General features: G+C 39.2%; 1 protein-coding gene across 6 annotated transcripts in view; it reads right to left on the bottom strand.

Moving 5' to 3' along the window:
• Window positions 1-16,011, bottom strand: part of ANKS1B (ankyrin repeat and sterile alpha motif domain containing 1B) — a 754,695-nt gene that overhangs the window by 572,847 nt on the left and 165,837 nt on the right. For 5 of the 6 annotated variants that reach the window (XM_077807665.1, XM_077807666.1, XM_077807669.1 and 2 more), the window contains exons 7-8: window positions 13,516-13,632; window positions 7,779-7,951 (exon numbers count right to left, since the gene is read on the bottom strand). In XM_077807665.1, the coding sequence (XP_077663791.1) occupies window positions 7,779-7,951; window positions 13,516-13,632 (290 nt within the window). Of the gene's footprint in view, window positions 1-7,778; window positions 7,952-13,515; window positions 13,633-15,580; window positions 15,602-16,011 lie in introns of all 6 variants that reach the window. The other variant, XM_077807668.1, reaches the window with a different exon arrangement.

Genomic DNA, 16,011 nt, shown 5'->3' with positions numbered 1-16,011 from the left:
ATAGAAATCCATTCTGAATGCTACCAAAAACACAGCAGAACTGTATTGTTTAATCAATTTCACGTTTCTCATGATAATGCCATGTACTAATGGAAATTTGAATGTATACTGTTTCTCAGTAAACAGTGAGATCAATTAGAGTGTCAAATCGTCCTCCAACAGAGAAGGAGGAAACCCCATTGCTTGAGAAATTTAAAACTCAGCTGACCAAAGCACCAGAAAATGTGCTATAGGGCACAATCTTGCACTGGCAAAGGAAGATACCAGGTGATCTCAGATCTTTTCTAAAATAGGAAAGATGAGAGAAGGAGATGAGAAAGGAAGGTTCTCTTGACCTCGAGTTGTCAGAAGGTACTCTATTATCTCAGGAGATCGGCAAATCTATATACTTGTGTTAGCTTACACATAATGCCACAGAACCATTCAAAACAGTTGGGGCATAGGTTTGTGCTTTTGTTATGGGTCCAAGTAAATTAAAAACAGAGGCTATGAAGAGAATTCTGTTTATCAAATGCCCTTCAGTTCTTGTCCTTCGAAAGAATTTCATTAAAATCTTGAAGAAATACGGAAAGAGGGAGGGCAAGTGTGGACCTGCTGAAGCAACGCTTGTGGAGAATTCTATTTACTATAAATTAACCTTTTGTCTTCCTTCATTAAGAATAGCAGTGTCAATCCCCTAGAAAGAGGTTTGAGGAACATTAGGAGAAAAAGAGACTGAAGGACTGTTCTCCTGAATTGGGTATCTTATCAGACTCCAACATAAAAAGAATTGTGTTAAATCAAGCTTCAAGCAGCCACTTTGCAAATTTCCATTATAGATTGTGCTAATTCACCTTCTCTGAATGTGTGTATTAGCACAATCTATATATATATATCTATATCTGTATTTTTTCTCTGCTCTTTCTCTCACATAAGCATAGCTAAACAAATCCATTATTATAAAGACTGCACATTTCTATTTTGACTCTGGAGCTTAAAAATTTGTGCAGCAATATCAAGCCTGCACAGAAACTTGCATTGGTGTAAGCTATATATTAGAGTTTAAGGAAAGTGGCATCTAAGCTGAAGCAATATGCATACAGAGGGGACGGAAGAAGGTGTAAGAAAGTGTTGCGTGTGTGTGCATGTGTGTTTACATCCCTGTATTAGGTCTCTTGCTACATCCCTTTCTTCTGTCTCCCTGGAATACAAGTAGGCATCCTTAGCTTCCCTTGGATTCATTTAAACTCCTTTAGAATCCACTTACTAACATGTAAGTTACCTTACATAACACCCCTAAATTTGTCCCTGAGATTTTAGCTTGCTTCTTATACACCTATGCTATTCATTTTTACTACATCAATAGAGTTTCTCATTAAAAGAAATAAAGATTTTTTTATTTCTAAGCAATTTGTCCAGCAAATTCTGTTTAAAAACCTATCACCTTAACACAGTAAAGAAAAAAATTATAAGCTGAAAAATTCTTATATAAGATGGCTCCTTTTGTTCTTTAAAATACTGAGCCAGACTGCCATCTATTGGAAAATAAAGGTTTTTTAAATTATACTGTTTCTAAGGGAAAGTGAAATACATCAGAAACTAGGAAATCTCATTGTCAAAGGCTGTCATTGACACCACGCTATTCAATCATGCTTAAGATAGCCTTGATTTTCTCCTAAAAGGAATGTTTATACATGCAAAACCTGTTTACTTAGGCTACACATAGTGTGAAAGATTTGCCCTATGTCTTTTTCTACTCAAATTTCCATTATATATTTTCAAACAAGCATCAATCCAGGGTTCCTTTCATTCCTTGTTGTTTAGTCAATCTCAATTATTCTTTGAGCAATTTCTTCTGATGCAAACACTGTGTTATCTGACAGCTGTGACATGGACTTGGGTGCCTTTGTAGGGCAGTAAGGGAGTATAAAGCCCTTCTAACTCACCTGCACAGCCATCCAGGGCTTACCTAGACGAAGAGTCTATGTAAGGTTGTGGAGGGAGAGTGTACTCAACAGGGCTGCAATGCCCCAGTGTGAACAAATGGGCAGAAAGCAGTGTAGGGTAAGAACAGCCATGACTTCACCCATCACAACACATAGAGAAGGGAGTATGCTGTTTTTGGCAACAGGCCAACTCAACATATTCCCCCTCCCTTGAGCAACACAGGAGCTCAGGGGCAACAGTGCTTCAGAATTACAATTTTTTTTTTGCAATTCCTCCTGGAACGGCTCATTTGAACAACATCCCACAGTCAGGGTTTCAAATAAAGGCCGTTAACTAGGTGAAGAGTGCTAGCAAGGAACTGATGACCAACAACTTGTACTATGGATATTTTTGTGGTAGATGAATTTAGATTAACAAATCAATTATTTTAATACTTACTTTAACTAATATTAAATCCAAAAAAACTGCATTAAAAGAAAGTTGAGGGTGCAAAGTCAAGCACTCTAAGTTGGGAATTGCTAGAATTAAGGTGCAACTTTAATTTGGCCTTCTTGTGTGTATGCATTGTGATACAGTCTTTAATTAAGAACAAAATTAATCAAGGAACTAAAGGACATGAAGAGAAGAAATTCCTTAATTGCCTTTACACCAATTCTAGGAGCCTGGGTACCAAACAAGAGGAATTGGAATTGTTCATTTATGAATATAAATTCTATCTAGTTGGTATTACTGAAACCTGGTGGGATGATCTGCACAACTGGACTGTTAAAATCAATGATTATAACCTAATTAGGAAGGACTGAGTTGGCAAAAGGGAAGGACAAGTGGCATTACTTGTTTCCAAGTCACTTTTGCTCTGAAGAAAATTATCTTGAATGCTTATGGAGCAATGTCTTAATAAACAAAGCAGAAGATTACTAGTTGGCGTATACTACAGAACACCAGTTCTCACTTGGGAACAGGGTGACTGCTTCCTTGCACATCTATCTGCAACGTATAGGGAAAAAACCTGTGTGATCATGGGGGAATTAAATTTGAGTGACATATGCTGGAGGTCTCATGCTGCCAGTAGTAAAATATCATTGGAAATTCTAAACATAATAGATGACAACTTTCTAACTCAAAAAGTATTGAAACGAACACAAAGGAATTCTATATTAGACTTTGTTCTAACAGATAAAGAGGAAATGATCACAGAAAATTAATGGTAATTAAGGTACAAGTGATCATGACTTGATCATATTTGAATAATGTATATATATATAGTGCTTTAAGAGGGCCAGTTTCACAAAGCTGAAAACAATTATGAGCCAAATAAGGTGTGAGGAAGAATTTACTCAGAAAAAATGTGAATGATAATTGGGGACTTATCCTATATAACTAACTTGATATCTTTTTTTGATAATAGTACAAATTTAGTTGATAAAGATAACAGTGGTGATGTAATATACATAGACTTCTCTAAGGCATTCCACTTTGTACAGCATGACATTTTGTTAAAAAAGCTAGAACGATATAAAATTAACATTGCACACATTACATGGATTAAAAACTGACTAACTGATAGATCTCAAAATGTAGTTGTAAACAGGGAATCATCATTGAGGGTGGTTGTTTCCAGTGGCATCCCACAGGGATCAGTTCTTGGTCCTATGCTATTTAATGTTTTTATCAATGACCTGGAAGAAAACATAAAATCAACTGATAAAGTTTGTAACTGACACAAAAATTGGGTGGGTGGTAAATAATAAAGAGAGCAGGTCACTGATTCAAAGCAATCTGGATCACTTGGTAAACTGGGAGCAAGCAAACAATATGCATTTTGAAATGGTTAAATGTATGCATCTAGGAACAAAGAATGTAGGCCATACTTACAGGATGGGGGATTCTATCCTCGGAAGAGGTGACTCTGAAAAAGAGTCATGGTGGACAATCAGCTGAACATGAGCTTCCACTGTGATGCTGTGGCCACAAGGGCTAATCCGATCATCAAGTAGAAATAAAGAGGTTATTTTACCTCTGTATTTGGGACTGGTGTGACTGCTGCTGGAATACTGATGCCCACAATTCAGGAAGGATGCTGATAAATTGGAGAGGGTTCAGAGAAGAGCCACAAGGATGATTAAAGGATTAGAAAATGTGCCTTATACTCACAGACTCAAAAAGCTCAATCTATTTAGCATAACAAAGGGCAAGGAGTGACTTGATTACAGTCTGTAAGTACCTACATGGGCAACAAATATTAAATAATGGGCACTTCAATCTAGCAGCGAAAGGTATAACATGGTCCAATGCCTGGAAGCTGAAGCTGGACAAATTCAGACAAGAAATAAGGCATACGTTTTTAATGGTTAGAGTCTCCATTACTGACAATTTTTAAATAAAGTTTGGATGATTTTCTAGAAGATCTGCTCTAGAAATTATTTGGGGGAAGTTCTCCGGCCTGTGTTATACTGGAGGTCAGACTAGATGATCACAATGGTCCCTTCTAACCTTTGAATCCATGAATCTATGAACACTGGGGACAAAGTGCTCCCAGACTGATTGGCAGCCAGGGAGAGACTGAGTGGACTAAAGACACCTTATGACGTACAATTACCTGGCAATTAGAGGTGAGTAAGCCTAATTTCAGTTCCAGGCAAATTGAAACTATAGTAAAGAACAGAATTATCAGAAACATAGATGAATATGATTTGTTGGGGTAGAATCAATATGTCTTTTGTAAGGGGAAATCATGCCTCACCAATTATTAAAATTTGTTGAGGACCTCAGCAAGCATGTGCACAAGGGCGATCCAGTTGATATAATGTACTTGGACTTTCAGAAAGTTTTTGACAACGTCCTACGCCAAAGGTTCTTAAGCAAAGTAAGCAGTCATTGGATAAGAGGGAAGGTCTTCTCATGGATCAGTAACTGGTTAAAAACCAGGAAACCAAGGGTAGAAATAAGTGGTCGATTTCCACATTGGAAAGTGGTAAATAGAAGGGTCCCCAAGAACCTATACTGGGACCTGTGCCATTCAAACATATTCATAAATGATCTGGAAAAGAGGGCTAACAGTGAGATGGCAACATTTGCAGATTATGCTAAATTATTCAGGATAGTTATGTTCAAAGCTGACTGTAAAGAGTTACAAAGGGATCTCACAAAACGGAGTGACTAAGCAACGAAATGGCAGATAAAATTCAGCGTTGGTAAATGCAAAGTAACTCACACTGGAAAACATAATCGCAACTATGCATACAAAATGATAGGGTCTAAATTAGCTGTTACCAGTCAAGAAAGAAATATTGGAGTCATTGTGGATAGTTTCCTGGAAGCATCTGCTCAATGTACAGCAGCAGTCAAAAAAGCTAACAGAGTGTTAGGAACCATTAGGAAAGGGATAGATAATAGGACAGAAAATATCATAGTGCCACTATATAAATCCATTGTATGCCCACACCTTGAATACTGTGTGCAGTTCTGGTCACCCCATCTTAAAGAATATATATTAGAATTGGAAAAATACAGAGAAGGGCAACAAAATTGATTACGGGTACGGAACACTTTCAGATGAGGAGAAATTACAAAGATTAGGACTGTTCATTTTAGAAAAGAGAGAACTAAGGGGTAATATGATAATGGTCTATACAATCATTAATAGTGTGGAGAAAGTGAATAGGAAAATTTATTTACTCCTTCATATAACACAAGAACCAGGGTCACCCAATGAAATTAATAGGCAGCAGGTTTAAAACAAACATAAGGAAGTACATCTTCACACAATGCACAGTCAACCTGTGGAAGTCATTGCAGAGGATGTTGTGAAAGCCAAAAGTATAACTGGGCTCAAAAAAGGATTGAGTAGGTCTATGGAGGCTAGGTCTACCAATGGCTATTAGCCAAGATGGTCAGGAACATAACCTCATGCTCTGAGTGTCCCGAAACCTCTGACTGCCAGGAGCTGGGAATGGACAACAGGGGATGGATCAGCTGACAACTGCCCTGTTTTATTCATTTCCTCTGAAGCATCTGGCACTTGCAACTGTTGGAAGTCAGGAAACGGGGCTAGATGGACCATTGGTCAGACCCAGTATGGCCATTCTTATGTTTTTATGAATCTGAAATGGAGCTGTCAGCTGCAGAGAGGATAGCAGCCCATTAGGGTAAAGAGACTTCTTCCCACAGGAAACTGAAGCAGGGCAGTACGATAGAACAGCCCCTACCTCCTCCAAAGCCTCCTGCCTCCAAGGTATGATATTGTTTATCAAATTAGCCCATCAAAGGGATACCACTGCCTAGTAGAGTGAAAGAAAATCTGTTTCAGTATATTTTGTTTGTATTTACCTTTGTATTTACCATAGCTGTTAAAATTCTTATATTATACTATCCTTTTAAAACATACATTTTCATAGTGGGCCTGCAAACCACACAGTCCTTAGTCCTTACTCAAATAACATTCCCATTGACTTCAACAATAATTTTGCCTGAGTGAAGATTGGAAAAAGGCTGTAGGATTTCTCCCACAATTGTTAGTGATGAACTAGCGCAATTTTTTTAAAGATCAAATTTTATTACTAATTTAATACACAAATTATCTTGATTAGATGAACTTTCAGTAAATATATTTATCTAATTTACCATTGTTTTTGTCTGTTGCATGTAAAGAACAGACTTTAAAGTATACCAGTATTTCCTACTCCCTTTCCCTTTAACTGTGTATAGTTCTGCAAGATTTTCCATTTTAGATTAGAGGATTATATTGATTATATTATATACCAAAGATGGTAACTGAAGGCCAGATTTGCAAAGGTTTTAAGATGCCTAAAGAGATCTATTAAGTGCCTAAACAGGATAGTAGGCACATAACTCACATTGACTTCAGTGAGGGAGTTAGATGCCTGACCTGCTTAGGCACTTTTGTGTGTGTGTGTCTATCTGCATCTTGAGGCACCTAAATACCTTTATAAATCTGGCCCTGAGACCCTATACTATAACAGACAATAGCACATAAGATGATTCAATTGCCTATGTCTTCCTTGTATCTATATAGTGTTCTGTTCTTTTAGAACTGTATTATCTGAAGGTGCAGCTGACTTTGTTTCCTTTAAGAACACAAATGGCCCAATTCAGCCACCTTATTCCATGAGTAGTTCCACTGATTTTACTCAGCAAGTAGGGTACAATTCAACATAAATAATTGTGGAAGAATCAGGTTTAAGGAAGCAATCTTGTTACTGTACAAAAAGAAACTAATCCTGGAAATCTTTATTCACAGGAATAGTCCTATTTAAGTCAAATTCCTATCTAAAATCATTGACGTCAATGGCTACTAATGTCCATAAAGAGTTACAGTACCAGATCCTATTCCTTTAATGCTATTAATCCCTTTGCATACCCATATATTTTTAATGCTGTATGAGGATGGAGTTGAAGATGCTCAGCATCTTACAGGACTCAGTACCGTACTTTGTGCATGGTCCTGTGAACACTTAGTACTAGGTATAATAGTTGAAAACTTTAGTCCCACTGACTTCAATAGAAATAGACAATAGAAAGCTCTGTGCTCTGTTGTAACTATTTGCAGAATGCAGCCTTATGAGCTAGACTATAAATCCTCTACTCACATTGGCGAGCAGTTTCTCACCAAAACGGTGCCATTGAAGTCATTGTGTGAGTAACTGCTCACCAGTAAGGGGTTCATAATTTGGTCCTATATTTGTAAGACACACACACTGTATACTTTTACAGATACTTAGATTTCTTATATCAGTCTTCTTTATATTACTTCCTTTCTTTAATTCTTGAATGTACAATAAGTAATGTAAAATATAATTGAAAAAGTTAATTTGATATGCCATCTTACTTACTATAAGTTTAGTTTGGATTCCATTGCTCATAAATTCTTCTTCTGATATCTTACTAAAATTGTCCAGATAGTGGTCGGATATTGTATGACACAGATCTTCAAAAGAATATTCTTTTTCTTGGCACAGTTTGATTTCATCTAAGAGCTTTGATAACTCTCCAGTCACAGCTTCACCTTTTAAAAAATAGATATAATTAGTCAGAATAATTAGAATTTAAGGGGGATTTTTGTTGCTAAAAAGTAATGCAAAACTTTTGAATCTTGGGGTAGATATAATGGTACTAAGACTATTCCTTCCATTGCATGCCTTATAGTCTACATCTTGACTCTGATGCACAACCCTGAATAAAGGATAGTGTAATGCTCCAAGAGGAGCACTGAGAGGCATTCTACATCCTCTGCTTTCCCTTGTACACTGTGTGCCACTGTGGATGGGGCATTGGCCATGACTCCACCTTCTCTCTGTCCTCTAAGCCTGAAAAACTGCAGCTAGTGAAGAACACCAGCATTCATCTCTAGAATGGAGAACCCGCTATAACCACACAGAATGCTTTGCATTGGCTACCTGTTTATATCTTTGGGCAATTAAGGTGTTGGCTAGGTTCTATAAGATTCCATCTGTCTGTCCCAGGGATCAAACTCTCTGGGATTTGTGACAAGATGTTTTGAAAAACAAATAATACTAGAACCTGCTCCCTATAGCCTAACAAAAATCCAAGTTTGGTGAGTTTCAGGGTAATGCAGGATTAAGGGTTATTAAATTCTTTACTTTGAAGATGTTATTCCTTTTTTAATGACTGCCTTTAGTGATGCAAGGTCCTCAGCTGATAAGGCCATGGGGACCATGAATTAATTAGGGCCAGCCAGATTCTAATACTCTTACTCATATTGAGTAGTACTTTATTCTGAAAATAGTCCATTGAAATCAGTAGGACCTCTTCCAGAGTAAGGTGCTATTCAGCATGAGTAATAGTATCAGAATCTGGCCCTAAACAAATGTCTTTTGCATAAACAAATGTCTTTTGCACTGTATGTACAAAACCATTTCCTTCAACAGGTAGGACCACACTGTAAGTGACCATGGTAAGGGGCCATACAAGAAGTCTCCTTCATTTGCCCAAGTGTGCACAGGTTTCCTTCAGTAGAAGGCCCTTCACTCCCTATGCTCTAGATAAGAGCTAGAGCTATGCATAAGCAGACTAAGCAATTGCTTAGGGCCCCAAGCAGCTCAACGTGACCCCCATTTGCTTTTTTAGTATGTGTTGTGTGGCGACCCAAAAAATATTCCTGCTTAGAACCCCCAATAAGCAAACACCACCTCTGCTCTAGCTAGTACAAGGACTGCTCCATTCTGCTCCACCCTGGGGAGTAAGATGCTGAAAAAGAGGGACCTCTCCACCTTCTCACCAGTCCACAGAGTGGTGCCAGTGTACTGAGGAAGAGCAGTCTAATCCCTCCTAATGAATGGAGCAGCTTGTACAATGTCTGTGTGCTTTAAGAAGCCTCAGACAGATTGTGCCTGCCTGAGACACAATCTTCTTGATTGGTTTCAGAGTAGCAGCCATGTTAGTCTGTATTCGCAAAAAGAAAAGGAGTACTAGTGGCACCTTAGAGACTAACCAATTTATTTGAGCATAAGCTTTCGCGAGCTACAGCTCACTTCATCGGATGCATTCAGTGGAAAATACAGTGAGGAGATTTATATACACACAGAACATGAAAAAATGGGTGTTATCATACACATTGTAAGGAGAGTGATCACTTAAGATGAGCTATTACCAGCAGGAGAGCGGGGGGGAAGGAAACCTTTTGTAGTGATAATCAAGGTGGGCCATTGCCAGCAGTTAACAGGAATGTCTGAGGAGCAGTGGGGGGTGGGGAGGGAATAAACATGGGGAAATAGTTTTACTTTGTGTAATGACACATCCACTCCCAGTCTCTATTCAACCCAAAGTTAATTGTATCCAGTTTGCAAATTAATTCCAATTCAGCAGTCTCTCGTTGGAGTCGGTTTCTGAAGTCTTTTTGTTGTAATATTGCGACCTTTAGGTCTCTAATCAAGTGACCAGAGAGATTGAAGTGTTCTCTGACTGGTTTATGAATGTTATAATTCTTGACATCTGATTTGTGCCCATTTATTCTTTTACATAGAGACTGTCCAGTTTGACCAATGTACATGGCAGAGGGGCATTGTAGGCATATGATGGCATACATCACAATGGTAGATGTGCAGGTGAACGAGCCTCTGATAGTGTGGCTGATGTGATTAGGCCCTATGATGGTGTCCCCTGAATAGATATGTGGACACGGTTGGCAACGGGCTTTGTTGCAAGGATAGGTTCCTGGGTTAGTGGTTCTGTTGTGTGGTGTGTGGTTGCTGGTGAGTATTTGCTTTGGGTCGGGGGGCTGTCTGTAGGCAAGGACTGGCCTGTCTCCCAAGATTTGTGAGAGTGATGGGTCGTCCTTCAGGATAGGTTGTAGTTCCTTGATGATGCGTTGGAGAGGTTTTAGTTGGGGGCTGAAGGTGATGGCTAGTGGCGTTCTGTTATTATCTTTGTTGGGCCTGTCCTGTAGTAGGTGACTTCTGGGTACTCTTCAGGCTCTGTCAATTTGTTTCTTCACTTCAGCAGGTGGGTACTGTAGTTGTAAGAATGCTTGATAGAGATCTTGTAGTTGTTTGTCTCTCTCTGAGGGGTTGGAGCAAATGCGGTTGTATCATAGAGCTTGGCTGTAGCAGTGGACCTTGTGGTGTGATCTGGGTGAAAGCTGGAGGCATGTAGGTAGGAATAGCGGTCAGTAGGTTTCCAGTATAGGGTGGTGTTTATGTGACCATAGCTTATTAGCACTGTTAGTGTCCAGGAAGTGGATCTCTTGTGTGGACTGGTCCAGGCTGAGGTTGATGGTGGGATGGAAATTGTTGAAATCACGGTGGAATTCCTCAAGGGCTTCTTTTCCATGGGTCCAGATGATGAAGATGTCATCAATGTAGCGCAAGTAGATGTAGGGGCATTAGGGGACGAGAGCTGAGGAAGCGTTGTTCTAAGTCAGTCATAAAAATGTTGGCATACTGTGGGGCCATGCGGGTACCCATTAGCAGTGCCACTGTTTTGAAGGTATACCACTTGTCCCCAAATGTGAAATAGTTATGGGTGAGGACAAAGTCACAAAGTTCAGCCACCAGGTTTGCTGTAACATTATCGGGGATACTGTTCCTGACGGCTTGTAGGTCCATCTTTGTGTGGAATGTTGGTGTAGGAGAGCTTCTACATCCATAGTGGCGAGGATGGTGTTTTCAGGAAGATCACCGATGGACTGTAGTTTCCTCAGGAAGTCAGTGGTGTCTCGAAGATAGCTGGGAGAGCTGGTAGCGTAGGGCCTGAGGAGGGAGTCTACATAGCCAGAGGATCCTGCTGTCAGGATGCCAATGCCTGAGATGATGGGGCATCCAGGATTTCCAGGTTTATGGATCTTGGGTTGCAGATAGAATGCCCCAAGTCGGGATTCCAGGGGTGTGTCTGTGCGGATTTGATCTTGTGCTTTTTCAGGGAGTTTCTTGAGCAAATGGTGTAGTTTCTTTTGGGAACCCTCAATGGGATCAGAGGGTAATGGCTTGTAGAAAGTGGTGTTGGAGAGCTGCCTAGCAGCCTCTTGTTCATATTCCGACCTATTCATGATGACGACAGCACCTTCTTTGTCAGCCTTTTTGATTATGATGTCAGAGTTGTTTCTGAGGCTGTGGATGGCATTGTGTTCTGCACGGCTGAGGTTATGGGGCAAGTGATGCTGCTTTTCCACAATTTCCGCCCGTGCACGTCGGCGGAGAGCACTCTGTGTAGAAGTCCAGTCTGTTGTTTCGACCTTCAGGAGGAGTTCACCTAGAATCCTTCTTTTTTGTAGTGTCGGTTGGAAGGTCTCTGTGGATTAGTATGGTGTTCAGAGGTGTGTTTGAAATATTCCTTGAGTCGGAGGACGTCGAAAATAGGATTCTAGGTCACCACAGAACTGTTACCATGTTCGTGGGGGTGGAGGGGCAGAAGGAGAGGCCCCGAGATAGGGACAGCTTTCGTCTGCTGGGCTAAGAGTATAGTTGGATATGATTGACAATATTGCTGGGTGGGTTAAGGGAACCACTACTGTGGCCTCTTGTGGCTGTAGTAGTAGTTTAGTTTAGATGTGCAGTCCTGGCGCAGCTCTGCACTGCCCCCTAATGCAGAGTAGGGCATAAATGTCAGGATCTCGCTCAGGATAATTTTTAAAAAATACCAATGAAGGCCAAAGTTTGTGACTGAGTATTTCAAAGCCACCAGCAGGAGCTGCATGTTAAATTCTCCCATTGGCTTTGAAAATCCATGGACTTTCCATATTCAAAACTCCCATTAACTGCAATGGGATTTTTGCACAAAAATTATGGTAGAACATGGCTCAGAATCAAGATTTTTAATCCTTCATATTTTGCTTTCTGATTAGAAACCAGAAGTTAACAAAAATGCATGTTGTAATAAAGAAAATAAGATGAAAATTAGAGAGATCACTATTAAAAATATTTTAAAACCATGTCTCTGTGCCTTTTTTTAAAAGTCCAGTTAAAGAAAACTCAAAAAACAAAATTAATAATATTTTCTTACATTATTCACATCCTGAATGTGGAAACAAGAAATGTAAGACCAAGACCTTACTATTAAAAAGAAAGGAAACTTTATGCTTAAATTTCTGTTAATTAATTTCAGGCCACATTCTAATACTCTTTTTTGTTAAAAAGAACCTTACTCTAGGAATGATGCCACTGAAGTCAAAGGGGCTACTTGTGGAGTAAGGTACTACTCAAAATGACTAAGAATATCAGAATCTGGCCCTCAGGAGTAAGTTGAGTTTTCTGATGGGTCTAGATCATTCTTGCAGGGGAAGAAAGCAGTAAAAGTGAAAAGATAAAGCTTTATTGCCAGAGAGTACTTTAGAATTTCACATAGGGAAATGTTTCTTTTTGGGGTGACAAGAGCCAGACTTAGGGTTGCTTCTACCAAAGTTGTGGAGAGTATCTACAGCAGGGGTGTTTCTAAACAGAGTGCATCATACACAGGAGAGCTCTTAACTGTGGAAGGGGACGAGGGGGAAGGGAAGTATGAAACTCTGGTCCTGTGCAGAGTGTGTGAGTGCGTAACCTGAGGAGAAACCACCCAGGGACCACAGTAATGTTATGGTACAAGAAAGTCATGGTGTAAGAGTTCTCTGCCTGGAGAATAAGAGTGCAACATATAAAAGTGATCTTTACAGGAGGAGGGGGGGAATAAAGGGGAAGCTAGCTGCATGTGAGAGCAAGAGTAAACGGTGTTGGGCACTTAAAGGGGAAGTGCCAGCAAAGCCCTGTGGCACATAGAGCATGTTTCTATTTTGCTTCAGTGTGAAAGTTGTATCTTAACATTAAACAAATTTAAAAAGAGATAAGACAAACTCATTATAATGTATTATGGTCCATTAATAGCTCTCTACTTCCTACAAAACACTCATTACTGTGTATATTGCAAATATTAGAAAATCGGCTATTCTATTTATTGGAGTGTGGAGGCAAGCTCATTAGTTTCCCTCAGAAATAAAGCTTCTTAATGTCAATATCTTCCTTTATTTCCTTTCTCTCTAATGTATATTAGTATAAAAATAAACTCTTATTAGTAGTATAAAATATATTATTAGAGAGATAATCTTTGGCTTAGGTTCTGCAGTCATAAAACAGAAATATTTACGTTTAGTCGTTTGAGATGGAGAAACTTCTGGGGATAAAATGCAAGACTGATGTTCTGGCACTAGGCATTCCTGTGCAGGTTCCTCCAAAATGGTTGCATTTCCTGTTTTTATGTACTCTGTAATTAAAAACACACATCACAAGTCTTAAATACATCTTTTTTCCAACCAAAAATAAGTCAACTTTTTTTCTCATGAAAAGGTATTTCTGTTTTTCAGTTTCCCATGCACAATTGACTGCTGTGCAGTGTTATTTATTTTAAATATTATAAAGCATCATAATGGCCAGCCAGTCACCTCATTTAATTTGCTGAAAATATTAAAACCTCGTTTTAGAATTAATCAATTCTGGCTTCTGCAATGATTTTTTTCTCTCTCTCTCTGTTTAAAATGTACATATCAAATGCTCTATTCTGTTATTATTGTTGAAAGACATTTTTCAATCTTTGTTTTTTAAACTGATATTTATTTTTGTTAAAATTAGCTAATGAATGTAAAAAAATTATATTGCTTATTAATACTTTGGCGATCAAATATGCCATGTTACATGCACATGCACGCTCAACATCCTCCTAAACTTTATTTTAGCTGGCAGTCTAGAAAATGCAGTATTCTAAACGTTAACTTCTTGATTTGATCCATACCCTTTCCTCCTTCCAATCTCTCCTCAGGAATCAACTCTGCTTAAATGCTTATAAGAGATCAGCCAGTTTATTATAGCTAGAATGATGATCAGACGAAGCCTGATTTAATTTATTATAACAAATATGTAAATGTACATATTGTATATAGTTGATTGTCTTAATACATGTTTGCACACTGCCTAGCACAATGAGATACTGATCCTGAATGGGGCCTCTCTGTGCTATTGTAATACAAACATTAAATAAGAACCATACATAATAAGTTAACTTGTGCTACATGACTTCGTTTTTCTAAGTGATTCAGTTTAGACAAAGATAGTTTAGACTTAGTTTAGACAAAGATATTTTGACTCCTCACCCTTTTGGTTTCATGTTATCTGCTTATGCAGACACTCTAATAACAAGAGGAGATAACTGTACGTATAGTAACATATGGGAGAGAACCACAAGAAGTTAACTCACTGGTATCTCACTTGTAGTGTGAGCAGTTATTCTATAAATCAATAACTGGCTTATTTCCTTGACAGTGAAATCTTCCCAAGCTGTTTAATATCCATGGTCAGCAACATATTAATTTAGCCTGGTTATGAAGTTTAGTAATAACAACAATAATAATAATGTAAATAATAAAACTCCACATTAAAAATAATCCTCTGTGGCAAAGACTGGGATAAGCAAGGAAACAATATATGCCAAGTAAAGCATCTTATCTTTCAGAATTCTTTGAAGAGTTTTACAACTGTATGTTTCCTGAATGACATTTAAAAACTCTCTTGACTAGCAATTTTCTCCTGGCTGGACTGTCATATGTTCCCCTTTTTTATAGAATGAGGGTGTGATGGGGTATACAAACCGCACAGTGAGCAACAAGGAGTTAAGGCACTGCTCTGGGCTCAGTCTGCCCTCAACAACTGCCTGAAGGTCTCTCTGATGGAAGAGATGACCTGCTTCTGTTATGCTCAGAGAGGAAGGCATTCCCCCCATCTACTAATAAAGTTTATTTGTGTCGGCTTCCTGTGTTTTGTTTATGGACTACCCCGGAAGGGGAGAGACTTGGAAATGATCTGGCCGTAGTGCCGAGGCATGAGAGGAAGCAGCCACCACCCCAAGAGGGAGAGAGCTACTATGCCATGCCCAGCTGTTCAAAGGTGCCAAGTGATGAGCTGTCCCCCTTCATAGCCTCCTGTTACAGATTGTGAACTTTGGACAATAGGATGCGGTAGGAAGTGGCACAGGGATAGCAGCTTTAAGGTGCTCCTGGGTGTCAGACCCATCTGTTGCCTTCACAGGGCCTTGGGCCAGAGCCTGATGGAGTGGAAGGGCCCAGGCTCCCCTATCAAACCCTCCCTCTGCATATCAAAGGGTCTAAGGCCTGACCAAGTGAAGGCCATCACAATGGGAAACATAACAAGTGATAATACACTCTGAAATCCATCTTGATAGTCTCTTTGTAGAAATAATGGATCCCTTAGATCTGTCCACAATGAAGATAAATAGTCTAGGAGACTCCCAAAATGATTTGGTCCTATCTGAATAGAAGGCCAAAGCTCTTCTGGCATATAAGGTATGCAAAGAAGCTTCCTGTCCTGAGCTACGAGGTTTTTTGGGGGAAAATGGGTCTGGTTTAAATGAAATTCAGATGACTCCTTAGGTAGGAATTTAGGGTGTGGACATAGGGAAATCCTGTCCTTGAAGAATACCATAAGGGAGGATCAGCTATCAACACCCTAATTTCTCTAACTCTAAGAGCTGAGGAATGGCTATTAACAAGGCAATATTCCCAGACAGGTTCAGTAAGGAACAGATTGCCATTGGTTCAAATGGAGGTCTTGTGAGACCTCTGAGAACTAGATT

Source organism: Eretmochelys imbricata, chromosome 1, assembly GCF_965152235.1.
Source record: "Eretmochelys imbricata isolate rEreImb1 chromosome 1, rEreImb1.hap1, whole genome shotgun sequence".
NCBI lineage: Eukaryota > Metazoa > Chordata > Testudines > Cheloniidae > Eretmochelys > Eretmochelys imbricata.
This window is presented reverse-complemented; position numbering and strand designations above follow the sequence as displayed.